Consider the following 17,919-nt stretch of genomic DNA (forward strand, 5'->3'; position numbering starts at 1 on the left):
CTTGAAAAAGAAAAAGAAAAAAGATATTCATTCAAAAAAATAAAGGGGGATTGGGTGGTATTGAGAGAGAGAGGAAACCTGTAGGATGCTTTGCTTGAAAGTACTTGTAATATTGTTGCACCCTTCCATGTGAAGGATTCCAAAGTACTTCAACATTTTATCCAAACTTGGAATCTCAACTAATTTGTGGCAATTAGTAAGGAACAAAGTTTCCATGCTTGAGATCTTCGATACATTTGGCATTCTTTCCAAAGCTGTGCAGTTTCTTGCATGTAGACTATTCAAATTTGTAGGTAAATTTGGTGTTGATTAAGTTCTCTGCAATAATCCAAATTGAGCCTACGAAGCCTTGAAAGACCACTAAGGCTTGATGGTAGGGCATGAAACCTATTGCTTTGTAGATCTAAAGATTGAAGAGCACATAAACTCCCAAGACCTTTCGGAATTGTGTCATTTGATAGACCGCAATCACTAAGACATAATTCTTTTAGCGAGGATAAACCTTGTACTGAATCCAGCAATATATTGACAGACTTGGGAATTTTACTTGGTGATATCAAAGACCAAAAGTATGAAGAACATGACTTAGGTTGTGATCCTTTGCAACCACGTAGAGATAAATGTTTGAGGTTCTTCAATCGTTCTATGGTAAATGGAACTTGTCTTATAGTAGTGTTGTCTATCCGAAGAGCAGTCAAGCATTCCATGTCCCCCAAGTCGTCAACCAAATTGTCAATATTAGAACAATCAGAAAGAATGAGAATTTCAAGAGACTTCAACTTATAGAGACTCCTTGGCAGACTTCTAAGGTTTTTGCAACCTTTCAAATTTACCAAAACAAGTTTATGAAGATCTCTAATAGATTAGTGAACCTCAAACAAACTTGTACAATCTTTGAGTATAAATTTTTTAAGATTGGGGAGTCTTGAAAAGTTAGGGGTCCGGGTTAGATCATGTGAATGACTGAGATTTAGGACTTCCAACTTATTGAGAAACTGGTAAAGAGAGAGAAAATAAGGAAAGCAGAATATTAGCACGTAGAAGATAAACAATTATGGCTTGATGGTCAAGGTTAAATTATACCTTGGGATATTTCCAAACTTCTCTGAGATTGCTATATCGCAAGTCAATTGCAACTATCTTTCTTGGATAAAAGTTGTTTGGTATAAACTCTAGAGGGAATCCATGCCAGCAGAGCCACTGTAACTATTTGGAAAGATATTCATAGTCCCTAGTGAGTTGTGCGTGATCAAGTTGGAGTAATCTCAGCCTTTGCATCTTTACAAATGCTTTTGTATTGAAATTCACCTTACTTGATCTTGGTAATTTTAAAGCAAGTCCTTCAACTGCTTCCATTCCCTGATACAAGAATTGTGTAAGCAAATTGGTTATGTGGAAGTTCAGAGATTAAAAAAAAAAATACAAACTTGGCAAAACATGCTTGTACCACATAACCTCGTACTATAGCAAGAAAAATGTCCCATTTTTCTAATCCCTTCATCAACATTTGAACCAACCAATGTATTCTTAATTTCTTATTTGCATCTATCACACTTTCTAAATAGAATAATGTAAACCATACCAATTTGCTCAAAAACAATAGAACGATGTTGGAAAAGTAAACAAGTCTCTATTGATTAGAAATGAAAGGGATTACACTCTCGTGGCATATCATTGGTATGAGGTCATGCATTTGTTTCTCTTGTTAACACATGTACATAAACAAAGTTCTGCTTTACTATTAATGTTTTCCCTAGAGGAAGTTCTTACCTCATGCATTGTCAATATGTCAATTACCTCCTCATGTAGCCATAATCTACTACAATTACCAGGTTCCTTGGGGCAATTTTCACGAACAATTTCTCTTCCCATGTCTTAAAGCGAATCATGCATCATAAGTTTGTTTCCCTCATCAACTGTAAGAAGACACCGATTAATGAGGACACTAATTCCAATTACGGGAAAAAAACCACAGCCATCCAATATTTGTACAACATAGTTTTTGTCCATTTCGATAAAGAAACAAGATATATCAAGGAATATATCTTTCTCTGTATCATCGCTTAGTGCATCAAAGCTTATTCTAAGTTTTTTTTGAACTTGATCATTGGGAATCCTTTTTAATTTCTCCAATGCACAATTCCATTCTTGCATGCTCCTGTCGAACAAAAAAGAACCCAAAACTTCAAGAGCCAGTGGCAATCCTCCTGAATAAGCAACTACACTTCTTGATATATCCATATAACCTTCAGCTGGATATTCGTTTCTAAAGGCATGCCAACTAAAGAGCTCAAGAGATTCACTGTCACCCATTTGTTTAGCTTTATATACTCCATCCACTTGAAGATTCTTTAGCAATTGCTCATCTCTGGTTGTTATAATAATTCTACTTCCCAAACCAAACTAGTTGCGACTTCCAGCTATGGCATTCAATTGTTCCAACTGGTCTACATCATCAACTGTAACAAGTACACTTTTATGACGAAGTCTTTGTACCATAGCGATTCCGCTATCAACACTACTTACCTCTATCTTGCTTGTCCTCAAGGTTTTAGAAAGAAGTTGCTTTTGTAGATGAACCAGACCATGTTGCTTGGAAGTTTCCCTAGCATTTCCAAGAAAGTTTCTACCTTCAAAATAACGATAAAATTCGTTATAAATGGCTTTAGCAATGGTTGTTTTTCTCATTCCGCCCATTCCCAAAATTCCTACCATGCGAACATCATTAGCTCCAACACATAATAGTGAAGTCATGTCTTTCATGCGAGCCTCTACTCCAACTAGGTAGAGTGCTACAAATAAGTTGTTGTCGTCCAGTATTGATGAAATTTCTTGAATGATTTTCCGAATAAACTCGACTTCACGCTTGGAAATTTTTTGAGCAGTTAGGAATAATAGTGACTAATTAGGATTAATAGTGATAATTAATTTATCCCCAACCTAGCATAAGTGCCTATTCCTAACGTTGTTGAGTTGCAAATTTTCTTCTCAAAAACAAAAAGAGTCATGGATTTTCTTAATCATAGCTTATTCTTCTCTGGTAATATGTGAAGGTGCACTAAGTATATGGTTGCTAAACCGCACGTGAGTTGTAGGATATCTATCAAAATCTTTAATGATTTGTTTCCTCAAAGAAAAATTAAAAACTAAAAATCTTAGGTGATTTACTAACCGTTTGGATTAAAGAGGGGAAGGAAGGGAGTAGAGGACAATAGAATATAATTAACTAAAAATAAGTTAATTTGGGACAAATATACTCTACTCTACTCCCCTCCTTCCCTCTCAATCCAAACGGACCACAAAAGTTTAAAGAGATATTTTTAACATTGTAAGAACTTCAAGCCTTACTATTGTCTTGTCATACGGTAGGGATCAGAATTTAAATTACAAAAAATTCTATACACTAAATAGAGTTTGGATAAGGATCGGAATTTAAATTACAAAAAATTCTATACACTAAACAAATTTTGGATAGTTTAATCTTATCGTAATCTTTACAATTTCATAATTCGTATCAAATAACCAATACTTAAATAAGAATAAGGCCATGACCATGCTAAAGAAAATCTGCAACTCAACAACTCAACAACATTACGAATAGCCACTTATGCAATGTTAGGAATAAATTAATTAGGAAAGAGAAAGAAAGTGGTGAAGGAAATAATATAAGATTTGTGGCTATACATTAATCATAATATATATTTTCTCAAATTGATTTGTGTTATAGTGTTTTTCTATCCACTAGATCTTTGGGGGCATTGCCCCCGACCCAGTAGCACTGTCCCTTCAATAATTAATTGATTTTACAAAATATCTATAAACAAATTAAAAAACTCATTAGAAAATAAAGATAAACCGGACAAAAGAGTAATTAACATTAGTCCTTATAAATTATTATTATGTTTACAGTCACCTATTGAGAGCATGATTAATTTTGTCAAGTTATTTTACTATTTAGTTTATTTTTGCTACTATTTATAGGTCTTATTGTATTATTTTAACTAATTTTTACTTTTATCTATAGTACTTTCAGAAATTTTTTTTTTTTTTCATTTTCAGTAAAATAAGTGGATCTCAAATGGACCTTTAGTGTCTCCCAATTAAAAAAACCAACTTCTTTTACTATTCAAGTTATTTTTGCTATTATTTATAGACTCCACTACATTTTTTTATATACTATTTATGAGTCTTATTATACTATTTCAGCTAACTTATACAAACTTTCATTAAAATGTATTTATTTTCAGCAAAATAAGCGGATCCCAAACATACCAAAACATGCATTTTGATTGAATTGTAAGTTTATAAGAGCATCTCCAATAGGCTCTCTAAACACAAAATTATCTCTATTATAAAGAGTAAACCCACAAAATAGGTCTCCAACAGACTCTCTATACCTGAAATTTTTTTTTGCTCATGAACAACAGCTCATTAAGTCTGATGGGCTACTGTTCATTTTTCAAATGTTTTTTTCTTATTATAATAATTAGGTATTGAATAAAAAAATGTTGAAAGATGTGTAGTTGCTAAAAAAAGAATAAATAATGAATGAAAAAATAATATTTAAATGAGATAGAGAATCTACTGGAAAGTTTATTTGAAAAAGTGAGTAGCTAAAAGGTAAAAATCACTATTCATTCTCCAAACAGTACAAAAATTTGCCTAATTGGTTGGAGATGCCATAAGAATATGCATTTTGATTGAATCATTACTAAGTTAGGGAGTTCCTCTCCAAAAAAAAAAAAAAAAAAAAAAAAAAAAAGAAGAAGAAGAAGGGGGGGGGGGTAGGGAGTTAGGTTAATAATATTAGACATTTACCCATCTGTAGTGCTTCCCAGATGCCACCCTTTTAAAGTAGCAGCTAAACGGAGAGCTTCCCTCCACTTAAGCACTGTGTATTCGTATTTATCCAAACGCCACCCTTTTCTTTTTTCAGAAAAGTAACGCTTTTTATGTTCTACAAATGCTAGTTCAAAAGTACCCCTCTGCTTGCGCACATTGGAGGGATCAACATCATAGAATATAGGCAAAACCTTCTGATCTGACATTAGTCGGAACTCAATGATCTTCACAAGCTCATCCAAACACCACCTAGAAGACACGGAGTTTTTGGAGAACACGACGAGGGATATTCTGGACCTTTCTATTGCTTGTAAAAGCTCGGAAGAAAGATCTTCTCCTTCTCGGATCTCATTGTCGTCTCTGAAGGTGTGGATTCTAGCCTCTTTCAAAGCGTAGTAAAGGTGATCGGTGAAGTTCTTGCGAGTGTCTTCGCCTCTGAAACTCAGGAACACATCGTACTCATAGTCCAAGGGTTCAGAACAAGTTGTAGTGGCAGCCATGGCAATTTGGCAATTGGGGAGGAATAGCTAAAACCTAGTGGTAGGAGTAGCACATAGGCAAGGAGACTTTTTATAGGGGCCATTACTCATCAATCTAGTCAAGTCAACTATCAAGAGTTTACCCAATTTGTAGCTTGCAGTTTTTTTTTTTTTTTGGCTAGGTAATCATGCAGGTTAGAACCCCTGAACTCATAGATACACATAGTACCGGGTACCACCAAGTTACAAGGTCCAGTGTTAATTTGTAACTTGTAGTTAATTGATAAAATCTTTGATATTTGAATAACATATCTGAAATTTAACTCTATTTATACTAAAAATTAATTGATATCTTAATTCGATGATAAAAGGCTAAGTGCTCGTTTGTTTCAGCTTTTAGGGGCTAAAACGAACGTTTTGAAGAAAGCTGGACATAAACGCACGTTTGGTTCAGCATAAACGCAACTTTTGGGTAAAATTTGCGTTTTGGGCCAAGGCATAAAACGCATAAGCCAATTATGGAGCTCTGGAGGTCCATAAACAAAAAGTCCATGCGCATTCTGAAGCTATCCATTGGGCTCTTCCGGTAATTACCAAATTACCCTTGATTAGATCATCAGTTCTCACACTGTCCCTCATTCCTCTCATCTCATCTCTTTGCTCTGCCCTCTCAATAACAAATTTCCAAATCCAAACACAAAAAAATCTATAACAAATTCCTAAATCAGCTAAGGAAAAGAAAAAAAAAAAAAAATCAATCCCTTGCATGGGTGTTACAGACGATGTGCTAAGGAAAAAAAAAAAAAAAAAAAAAAAAAAAAAAAAGAGGAAGAAGGACTGAAGGAGAGCTCTGTGAGTCTGTGGAACATTCTGGGAAAAACAAAGAGCAGAAAAGAGTAAAGGAAAAAAAGAGGAAAGAAGGAAAAAAAGAGAAAAGAGTAAGGGTATATTTTTAGTAAAGGGAGAAAGGAAGTGCCAAGAAAAAAAAAAAAAGGAGGAGGAAGAAGGAGAGCTGGAACGTTTGGAGGTTGGAGGAAGTGGTAAGTTACAAAAGAGGAAGGAAGTAAAAAAAAGAAAAGTGTAAGGGTACATGTGTGGAGGAGAAAAAAGGGAAAAAAAGAAATGCGGTACGTGTGTGGAGGATAAAAAAAGAAGGGAAAAAAAGGAAAAAAAAGAAAAGAAAAAGAGGAAATGATATCACAATATTTTCAAAGAAAAAAAAAATTTAATAGTATGTTCAAATTAAAATCAGTATAAATTTTTATCACAATATTTTCACAATACTTTCACAATAAATCTTAAGTGGTAGGTTATTATTAGTTAATATTTGTGAGAAAAAAAAAATTTTTTAGAAAGAGAAAAAAATAATTTTAATAGCACGTTAAAATTAAAATCGGTATCAATTTTTATCACAATATTTTCACAATACTTTCACAATAAATCTTAAGTGATAGGTTATTATTAGCTAATATTGGTAAAAAAAAAAAAATTAGAAAGAGAAAAACATAATTTTAATAGCACGTTAAAATTAAAATCAGTATCAATTTTTATCACAATATTTTCACAATAAATCTTAAGTAGTAGGTTATTACTAGCTAATATTGGTGAGAAAAAATAATTTTTTTAGAAAGAGAAAAATTGATTTAAGTATGATGAAGTAGTTGATTTAAGTATGAACCAAACTAACATCCAAAAAAAAAAAAAAGAAAAAGAAATAAACTCTCTTATATATACATTGTCCTTTTTGGTAATTTATCCCTCAGACTGCCACTTTTATAAGTGCTAGCCAAACACTCAGCTTTTTCAAAAAACATTTTTTAACAACTTTTACCAAACACTCAGCTTTTTGAAAATACACTTTTTCATTATGCACTTTTACAAAAAAACTAAACCAAACTCACCCTAAGTTGCAAAACTCTCTCAAAAACTCACTTTTACCTATCCAATAAAATTTAGGCACGTTAAAATATTCTTCACCCACGAAGCTTTGTTCTCTCATTTTATGGGTTCTTCATTTATGTGTTAATCTTATGATAAAGGAAAAAAAATCACTCTCTCCCAAAAAAAAAAAGGAAAATAAATCATAAAATAAATGTTATTGATTGATATCAAATATCTTTTCTTATATATAAATAAAGGGTCATTCTACTGTACCCCTTATTTTTTTTAGGGGGTACGGTACCCACCCAAAACTATACCATTAATTGATGTTATTTTAATTGTGACCGTTGATTTAAGTTTAGTGCGAAACCTGTTACCGGGAGACTAGGTTAGTATATAAAACCCAAAAAAAAAAAACGAAAAACAGGTGATTCTCTCTCAACTTCATATCCTCTCTCTCGTGTGCTCCCTCTTTTTCCTTCTCTTAAAAAAACCTCAGATTGCTTCTTCTCCCATGTCCGTCAACTTCACTTCATCCCATCAACGTCCTCATTTACTCACCACTGAGGGTTTTTTAAGGGATCAAATCGTTTTGATTTTGTTTAAGGTAAGAATCAAACAAAACCCTAATTTCTCTGTCATTGTTTTGTGCCCCTTTTCTTTTTTGATTTTTGAGAAAATTTTGGAATTTCGCTCTTAAATTTCATTTCACTGTAACGTTCGCAAATTTCTGTGCTGGTGAGGTTCCAATTTTGTTCTTTCATATAAGTGGCACAGAAAGTGCTTGTTGAAATGCTTTTCAGGGATTCAGTTTCCAAAACTTGTGGCTTTGTGTTCTGCTCATTAGGGGGTGTGGGTTCTTGTTAGTGTGGTGTTGAAATTTTATTTGTATTTATTTTATTTTATTGGTTAGCAGAGGAAAAAGGCAACGACTATGTATTTAAGGGGGAAGGGTTTTTATAAAGAAATAATTTTTTTCTTTTATGTCCTAGGGAGGACACGGGTATAGAGTTGCTATTTCTTTGTTTCTATTTCATTTCTTTTCTATGTGGTGTACAACTAAGTTGTAATTCTGTAGCTGTTGTAGCATCTCGAAATCAAATTTTGAATTTTGTTTTGAGTGTTTTCTAGTTTTATAGTTTTAGAGTTTGAGAGCTGTTGTGTTGCATTTTGGCTAGTACAGAATTGGGTTTTTTGTACTTTCGCTTGCTATTTGCATCTCAGGTTGTTTCTGGTGTCTGTGCTAATAAAATTTTCTGATTTATCAAAAAAATAAATAAATTAAAGAGATTGTAGATCAAAATAACGAAATTTTTAGAACCATCCTGTTATTTTATATTGACATGTTGAATCAGTCAATAGTATTTTTAGATGGCCAACTAGAATGAAATGGACTGCTACTTTTTATGCTAGATGGCAAGGTTTTTTTTTTAATTTTTTTATGACTGTCTCACTAGGTAAATTTAGTTGCTCATGTCATAGACCTGCTCATGTCCAATTTCAAGGCACACATTACCTCTCTCCCTTTTTTTTTTTTTTTAAAGAAAAAACCTCACTGCCATATAGCACTTTGAAGTGATGTGATTATCAACTTGAGACCAGGCTTAAGTCGATTCACCGGGACTTTTGCAGCAACTTGTTCCTTGTCACTCCAATGCATTGCCCATATGCCTACTTGAGTCTTGATATTCTGTTATTTGGGTAAATATTAGTGCAAACCAGTTATTGCATACAACTATGCACGCACTTCTTGCACTGAAATCATGACAGTTATGTGCTACAATTGGTATGTGTCAGAATGAAATAAACATTGCCCATATTATTTACTCTTCTTTTCTTCACCAGCCTATGGAAGTACTTGTTTTATAGGGTTTTGACTTAAATTAGCACAATCCTATTTGCTAAGCAAATAGCACGATTTTTACATTCCATCCATTGATGAGACTGGCTGAATCAACCCTTACAATTGGAACTGTTGCTTTTTCAATCAATCTGACCATTTCACATGCCACTGAATTGAGTTCATCTATCCCCTGCATCTCAGTATCATTCTGCTGAATGAACTTCAATGCCTTAGAATCGCTGTCCTCCATATCTTGAAATGAGTCTCTCATAATAAGCTGCAAAGATTGAATTGCATTAATTTCTGAAACCTCCCACGGCAAGCAAATAGGCAAAATAGCCAACAACCTCACCAATAGATTCCCTCACGCCTTAAACCATTGCACTTCTTATTCTTCTTTACTCACCAGATCCTAGGACTTTTTCTCTCCCAATTTAGACCAATAGACTAAGAGGAGGTCAAAAGCTAAAGCTAAAGCTATAGCTAGGTAGCTCTATACTATACTTCTTTGGATTTCTATTATGGTGCCTGCTTTGCTTGCTTTACTTCTAATCATAACATTGTCCCTCCATCCCATGTGTGTTGTTGCAGTGAAAATTTGCATAGCGTGTAAATATATGAGTTCCAAGGTCAGGTTGCTACTGGCTTGGTCTTTGAGAGACTTGATTAAAGAGGTGGACAAAAAGACACCCATATTTCTACTCATAACTAAGATTTTAAGAAAGCTTTTGCGGGCCATATTGGCCTTTTCTTTAATTTAAAAAGCAAACACACTTTCTTAAGTGTTACTCTAATTCAAGGGAATATTTGAATTGCTTTATTAATTAACTTCCTCCTTTATTTTTTTCTTCTTCTTTGGCCCTTATGTTCCTCCTTTGTTTAATTTGATTGAATGTTCCTATTGCTGTCCGGAACTTGAATTTTTTTTTTTTTTTTTTTTTTTTTTCCCCCCCCCCCCCCCCCCTCATTGTTTGACAAATAATAGACACCATCTTGGAAATTTTTGGTTGGTGGGGTAGCAATCTCTCTTTTCTCACACACATTTTGGCATGAAATGAGGCTGGAGAAAATGTAAGATATTTGAAACTTTTTTTTAAGGGTGATGGTATGTTTCAACCATGCATGGCGTTTAGGCCAAACTCACTTGTCTGCTTGTGGAGACAAGAAAGACACACTTCACAAACTCCAGTTTCCCTCTCTCTTTCTTTCTCTGTCATTACTATTATGCCTTGTGTTTCTATGTGTGAGACTTCTCTGCTCACACATGCAGGTAGGCTTGCCTCCTAGTAATTCCCAATATATTTTCTCAGCAATGAGTGAAATGGAAGAAGCTTTTCACTTTTTGACAGGTTGAACCAATAATGCCAGACCAAAAAATAAATCCACAAGGCCACAGACTACAAGTGTTAGTGGTACATAGGTTCACCAATTACCATACCTAAAACCTTATGGGTTAAAGGGGACATAAACTTCCCCTGAACTGTCCTCTGTTGCAAATCTGGAGGGAGGATTTAGAATCTAAATGTTTTAGGTTAAGCAAGTCTAAAATAGAGTACTTGGAGTTTAAGTTTAGTAAAAGGAGATTTAAAGATGGAGTGTTATAACTTGTAGGACAAGAAATACTTTAGAGTGAAAAAACATTTCTAGGATGTTTCAACTGTGAAATTTATTTACTTTTTAATGTATGTTATTGCTTACCTTGTTTTTATTTCAAGCTATATTGCGATAGGAGTATGGGGAGAGTGAAGAACATTGAAGAGCAAGATGCTCTCCAAGTTAGCCCTCCGAAAAGACCATTTGGATCATTTTTAATTTATTAGTAAGATTCACGCAATTCATTATATATTCACTTGTTCTACAGTTTTCACATAATTTGCTTTAACTTGTTCTACAGTTTTCACATAATTTGCTTTAACTGCTTCTTTATCAACAGTGTCTACTTTTTGTAGGAGAACTGGTCAGAACGTTTGTGATACAAGTTGGCATCAAATCTAGTGCTTTCAAAAGAAAATGAACAATGTTCCAAAATAATAGAAAATGCTAGAAATATTCCACTACATGATTATTTTCGGTCACTCAAATGACAGTGATTTGTATAAATTGATGACTAAATTTTTTGGAAAATGCTGCAATTTAGTGAATTTTCTCTTTTATTGAAAGGGAGATTGAATTTGTATCATTCATGAATCATGATTACAAATGTATGTGTTGTATGCACACATGCAATGTTGTTGACAATTAGATTTGTGATGTTGCCCGTGTGAGGTTGGCTAGGAGTGCTCATGTTTACTGAAAACAATTGAATGTAATTGTTAACTGTTGATAACATTGCATTTTGGCAGACTTTAAAATCTAAAATTATTCTGAAATGTAGTTATAGCTTGCAGCTGGTTAGGTGTGTTTTTGCTTTTGCTTGGTTGCTTTATTTTGTTATTTCCTAACAAGAATATCATTAGCTATTTTAATTAGAATGCATAGTTTATTTGCTTCTAAATTTTACACTCTTTCCCTTCATATCCGGGATATCAAGTTCTTCAAGAACATGCTTTAAGGCCTAAATTTGTTTTAGATTTCAATTTCAAGTTCTTCAAGAAAACACACTGAGGCCTAAATTGTTTTAGGTTTCAATTTTTTTTTCTTCTTTATGGTTCACAATTACATCATTGTATGGTCTAAATATATAACTTCTTTGGAATCATTTAGAGGAGCAAATGTTTCCTAACAAACAACGTTTGCTTTGGGTCACCTTTTTTTTCATTGAGAAAATTTAACACCATAAAAACACCAAAAAAGTTGAGATGTGTTTGATTAAATACTCATGAGATGTCAATAATCACCAAGTTGTCTTGAAAATCTCTAACATGACCAAAATATCTTTACAATCACTAAAAAAAAAATCCAAGATATCACTCTAACATGGCCAAATTGAGTGGTTTTGACGCTATTATGGTCATTTTCAAAATATTTAGTATTGTAATCATTCTAGGTATTTTTAGCACTACTTTGTTCATTTTTAGTGATTTTTTTTTTATTAATTTTGAAAGTTTAAAAATGTATTTTAGTCATTTTATATATTTTTAGGACTATTTCTGAAAATCCTTAATTTTCAGGTATTTTTGTTAATTTTCAAGTTTATAATTATTTTGGGAAAATTCATTGTTTACATTTTAATTATTACCAAGATTGTTATGAATCAATAAAAGTATAAGTGAAATTGGTATTGCCTAATGTGACTAAAAAATAATGGGACTATTGTTTTGTTTTTATTATTTTGAAAAAATAATAGAACTATTGAATATAATATGATCATATGTGATTTGATATTGCCCAATGTGACATTAGAACTATCAAATGTGAGAAAAGAATAACAGTACCACCAAATATAACAAAAGTATAATCAGATGTGATGTTGGTATTGCCTAATGTAATGATGAAACTGTCAAATGTGAGAAAAAAGTAAAGGTACCATCGAATGTGACAAAAGTACGGTCATTTTTAAGGTTCTAAGTGTATTTAAGTAATTTTTTAGGTTACGAGGTCATTTCGGTCATTTTTTAGGTTTCAGTGTCATTAAGTTATTTTTTAGGTTTTAAGGGTCTTCTAGTAATTTTAAAGGGTTTCAAAAGTATTTTGGTCATTTTCAAGTGTTATGAGGTTTTTTTGGACATTGTTTTAGGATTTTGGTTATTTTGATAATTTTTTTTTTTATGTTTTAGGGTAATTTTGGACATTTTTTTTAGGTTTTAGGGTCATTCGATCATTTTTTTAAGGTTCTAAAGGTATTTTGATCATTTTTTAGGTTCTAAGGGTATTCCGATAATTGTTGAAATTTTTGGGTGTATTTTTGCCATTCTCAAGTTTAATGAGGTATTTTGGTCATTTTATAGGTTTCAAGAATATTTCAAAATTTTTTAAGATTTTAGGATCATTTCAGTAATTTTTTAGGTTTAAAGTGCATTACGGTCATTTTTTAGGTTTTAAGGGCATTATTATCACTTTTTAAGTTACAAGATCATTTCAGTCATTTTTTAGATTCATGATCATTTAGGTAATTTTTTTTGTAACTAAGGGTATTTTGATTACTTTTTAGGTTTAGAGGGTATTTTAGTCATTTTTTAGATTTAGAGGGTATTTCAGTCATTTTTTAGATTTTAGGGTCATCGCGGTCATTTTTTAGGTTTTAAGGATATCCCAATAATTTTTGAGAGTTTCGGGGTTACTTTTGGTAATTTTTTAATTGTTAGAATGCATTTTGGTAATTTTCGTATATTTAAGGGTATTTCGGAATTTAGAGACTTTAAGAGCATTTTTGTTATATATATTCTTCGATTATTAGGTAATTTGGTGGGGTTGGTAAGGGTTGGCTATGCCCATATGTAATGTTGGTACGACTTAATGTGACGATGGAACTGTCAAATGTGACAAAAGAACTGTCACATTATATAGTTCCAACATCACATGTGAGGATAAAACTGTTAAATGTAATAAAAAAAAGTAAGGAAACCACTAAATGTGACAAAAGAACTGTTATATGTGATGTTGGAACTGCACAATGTGAGGATGAAACCGTCAAATGTGAAAAAAAAAGTAAGGGAACCACTGGATGTGACAAAAGAACTGTCACATGTGATATTGGAATTGCACAATGTAAGGATTAAACTGTCAAATGTGATTAAAAAGTAAGGGAACCACCAAATGTGAGGATGGAATAGTTAAATATATGAAAAAAGTAAGAGAACCACCGAATGTGACAAAAGAACTGTCACATGTGAGGTTGGAACTGCACAATGTGAGGATGAAACCATCAAATATGAGAAAAAAGTAAGGGAACCACCAAATGTGAGAAAAGAGTAAGGGAACCACCAAATGTGAGAAAAGAACTGTCACATGTGATGTTGGAACTACAAAATGTGAAGATGGAACCGTCAAGTGTGAGAAAAAAGTAAAGGGACCACCTAATGTGAGAAAAGAATTGTCACATGTGATGTTGGAACTGTATAATGTGAAGATGAAATCGTCAAGTGTGAGAAAAAAGTAAGGGAACCACCCAATGTGACAAAAGAATTGTCACATGTGATGTTGGAACCACACAATGTGAGGATGGAACCATTAAATGTGAGAAAAAAAAAGTAAGGGAACTATTAAATGTGAGAAAAAAACTGTCATATGTGATATTGGAGCTGCATAATGTGAGAATAGAATCGTCAAATATGAGAAAAAAAGAAATGGAACCACCAAATGTAAGAAAAGAACTGTTACATATGATGTTGGAGCTGCACAATGTGAGGATGGAATCGTTAAATGTGAGAAAAAGTAAGAGAACCACCAAATGTGAGAAAAGAACTGTCACATGTGATGTTAGAACTATAAAATGTGAAGATGGAACCGTCCAGTGTGAGAAAAAAGTAAGAGAACCACCCAATGTGACAAAAGAACTGTCACATGTGAAATTGGAACTGCACAATGTGAGGATGAAATCATCAAATGTGAGAAAAAGAAAGGGAATCACCAAATGTGAGAAAAGAACTGTCACATGTGATGTTGGAGCTGCACAATGTGAGGATGGAATCGTCAAATGTGAGAAAAAAGTAAGGGAACCACCAAATGTGAAAAAAGAACTGTCATATATGATGTTGGAACTACAAATGTGAAGATGGAACTATCAAGTGTGAGAAAAAAGTAAGTGAATTACCCAATGTGACAAAAGAACTGTCACATGTGAAGTTGGAGTTGCACAATGTGAGGATGGAACCATCAAATGTGAGAAAAAAGAAAGGGAACCACCAAATGTGAGAAAAAAACTGTCACATGTGATGTTGGAGCTACACAATGTGAGGATGAAACTGTCAAATGTGAGAAAAAAGTAAAAGAACCACCCAATGTGACAAAAGAACTATCACATGTGATGTTGAAATCGCACAATGTGAGGATGAAATCATCAAATGTGAGAAAAAAATTAAGGGAACCACACAATGTGAGAAAAGAATTTTCACATGTGATGTTGGAACTGCATAATGTGAGGATGGAACCATCAAATGTGAGAAAAAGTATGGGAACCACAAAATGTGAGAAAATAACTGTCACATGTGATGTTGAAACTGCATAATGTGAGCATGGAACCGTCAAACATGAGAAAAAAGTAACCTGGTATAACAGGTTACCTACTAGTAGGTACCGTACCCCCCTTTTTTTTAGGGGGTACTGTAGAATTACCCATAAATAAAATATTATTTTGATAACTCAACTATAAGAGTTTAATTTCATTTATAAGCTATTTGATTATATCTGGTCCCAATGTTAAACCGTTAGAATTTTTTTCCTTTCGTCTTTGCTTTACTTTTAGAAATAGTGATTTTTACATGAAATTACTTTACTCCCTGCAGGCTGACTCAACCCATAGTTATTTTTTCTGAAAAATTATAATATACTCTCTTGCTGTGGAATTATGTAATGACATGCTTGGTAGAGGTTTTACACCAGAAAAAAATAGTTTTGTTGGATGACTAAATTGGCTCTGAGGACCTTTCTGATGTGGCTGCTTCAGTTGGTTGAGATTCATCTGTTGGTACAGGTTATTTTCTCTATAATTCAGAGATTCATTTGTATTTTTGTAAGACGACATCCCGAAGTTTTTTTTTTTTTCTTGATAATTCAATAGTTACAATAGTGAGAGAAGGGAGATTCGAACCCTCTTTCTCCTAATAATGAAGAGCTGGATATGCCACTGAGCTACAAATCTCTTGGCGGTCATCATGAAGGTAATATTGCTATCCACGATCTCCATTCTGCCTACTTGCTTGTATTTAATTTTTATTTGGTCTTCCGGATTTTTTATTTCTTGTGATACGTGTTGCCATTTCAGGATTTGCTGATGGCTTATATTTTTGAACCTTGGTCACATTGCTTGTTCAACTCAATTAATACCAAACTATAAAAGCTTAAACTGCATCGGTTGAGATGTGAATTGTATAAAACTTATCTACTGTATTTGTTCTCTCTAAATGGAAGGCTATTTCTCAATCCTAAAGACCTCTAATTGTACTATAATTTTGGTTATCAACTTTATTTAATTACCCTTTGTTCCTTGCAAGTTTTTATTTATTTCTTTGAGGACAAGCTAACGGAGAGAATCATTTATACTATAGTATACACAAAAGGTTAAGTCGTTGGAGTCAACATTATGAGATCTTCCATTGAATGTTTATCAAAAAGTTTGCTTTTAATATACAAAGAATAGAAACTAATTTTCAATAACTTCTTCATTTTTGCTTAATAAATTTATGAAAATATGTTCTATAAGCTGAGATGCATGGGTTTTAGAATGTAAAGCATGCTCTTATAAATATTCTTCATGTAGTTGGCACTTCTAATTGTATAGACTTATTTATTTTCATTTCATTTATTTGTTGCAGATGGATGCTACTATTGAAGGATGAGCTTGCAAGGAGGGTTGAGCTTTATCCAGGATATATTTTTTAAACACTGGCTTGATGGAGACAGTAGAAGTACCTCAACAAAGGTATTTGCACCTGTATATTTTTCAAATTATAGGAGAAAGTTAAATTTCCCCAATTCCTGTGGAGTTTATGATGCATTCATTCCCTTCTATTTGACTCAAGTTTTTTGTGTAGTGCTCTAGTTATGATGTAGGAAGAGTCTCATCAAGTTCTGCCTAGTTTGAGCTAAATAATTGAAGGATGTTTCTCAGGTTAGAAAGGTCTGGATGTCTTTTACTTTAAAGGGAAGGGAAACAAAAACAAAAAAGAGGAGAATACCATTTGTTTCCTATCCCCTCTTTAATGTGGGAAGTGAAGCTTGCATGGCGTCATTTCAAATAAGAAGTATTTTGAAGGGAAACAATGTTATTAATGTAGTTATTGTAGTCTGCTAATCCCTTTTGATGTTCCTGTTAATCAAGCATCCATCTTGAAAATCCCTCTGCTTCATCGTCTAGACACTGAACTTTACTGTTCAGTTATGCATTAAAAGTGTAAAACTGTTCTTTGTTTATTCAGATTAGCATCTAGCATCTACTGAGAACCCTTTCTACTTGACTATTTTGCTCCACCAGGAAAGAAAATGATGCATGAGAACCCTTTTAGTAGCAAGTGATGCCATGAGATACCATTGCTAAACAACAATACAGCATTTTAAGAAGGGAATGAAAGAAGGATGAGAATTGTGCAAGATTTGGGCACTTTTTTTTTTAAGCCTCTAGTTTTTGAGTGGGGTAAACTTGTACAATAACAAGTCTGATTGACCTGGGATAGGTGCAAGCAATTTGCATTAGGAAAGTTGTAGATAAAGACAGGATGGGAGAAAAAAATCTAGTATAAAGTTGTGCAAATGTATAGATATCCGGAAAACTTGAGTTTAAAACGTATAAGTAATTTAATTTTATGTCATTTACTTGTTATTAATTCTATAATATTGTATATTGTTGTGTTTTGTAACATATAATTCTTCTTGGAGGTAGTGGATGATGTAATGATCAAATGGTTCCTAGGGGCCTTTTGGTTCATGAAATTTGGAGAATATTCCTAGGAATTTCATGTGGTAATCTCCGTCTCAAGTTAAAACTTTTCGTGTGAATAATTTTTGGGCATTTGATGCATGTGAGCACCACATTAGCACATAACATGAGCAACTAATCACCCCCTCCAGAATAGGTGGTTTCCTTATTTCCAAACCTGTAGGAATCTACTGAAAAACGTAAAAATTCCATTGTAGCCCACCACAGTCAGCTTCTTCTTCAAGTTTCTGAGCATACAGAGCGGTGCAGCATTGCTGTTTGTGTCGTGTTGCTATTGCGTGTGCTGCCACTATTTTCTCAGTTTCTCAGTCTTTGCATCTGATCACGTACGTCACTCTCTC

General features: G+C 33.2%; 1 protein-coding gene, 1 long non-coding RNA gene and 1 pseudogene across 3 annotated transcripts; 1 reads left to right on the forward strand and 2 right to left on the reverse strand.

The window, feature by feature from the left end:
- Window positions 1-1,764: 1,764 nt before the first annotated feature.
- Window positions 1,765-2,797, reverse strand: LOC115973092 (annotated as a pseudogene).
- A 2,017-nt stretch (window positions 2,798-4,814) lies between these two features.
- LOC115973094 (toll/interleukin-1 receptor-like protein) lies at window positions 4,815-5,342 on the reverse strand. The gene has a single exon (XM_031093330.1). The coding sequence runs from the start codon at window positions 5,340-5,342 to the stop codon at window positions 4,815-4,817; it is 528 nt and encodes a 175-aa protein (XP_030949190.1).
- A 2,295-nt stretch (window positions 5,343-7,637) lies between these two features.
- LOC115973093 lies at window positions 7,638-11,388 on the forward strand. 2 transcript variants are annotated; one of them, XR_004087607.1, is made up of 3 exons: window positions 7,638-7,809; window positions 10,761-10,864; window positions 10,979-11,388. It is a non-coding gene; the product is annotated as an uncharacterized LOC115973093 (long non-coding RNA). The 2 variants fall into 2 exon arrangements; XR_004087606.1 differs by having other exon boundaries at window positions 10,995-11,388.
- Window positions 11,389-17,919: the final 6,531 nt, after the last annotated feature.

The sequence above is a fragment of the Quercus lobata genome, unplaced genomic scaffold, assembly GCF_001633185.2.
Source record: "Quercus lobata isolate SW786 unplaced genomic scaffold, ValleyOak3.0 Primary Assembly Scq3eQI_2016, whole genome shotgun sequence".
In the NCBI taxonomy this organism is placed as follows: Eukaryota; Viridiplantae; Streptophyta; class Magnoliopsida; order Fagales; family Fagaceae; genus Quercus; species Quercus lobata.

Excerpts from the sequence above, each read along its gene's own strand:
- LOC115973094 (XM_031093330.1), bottom strand. The coding sequence starts at position 5,342 with ATGGCTGCCACTACAACTTGTTCTGAACCCTTGGACTATGAGTACGAT.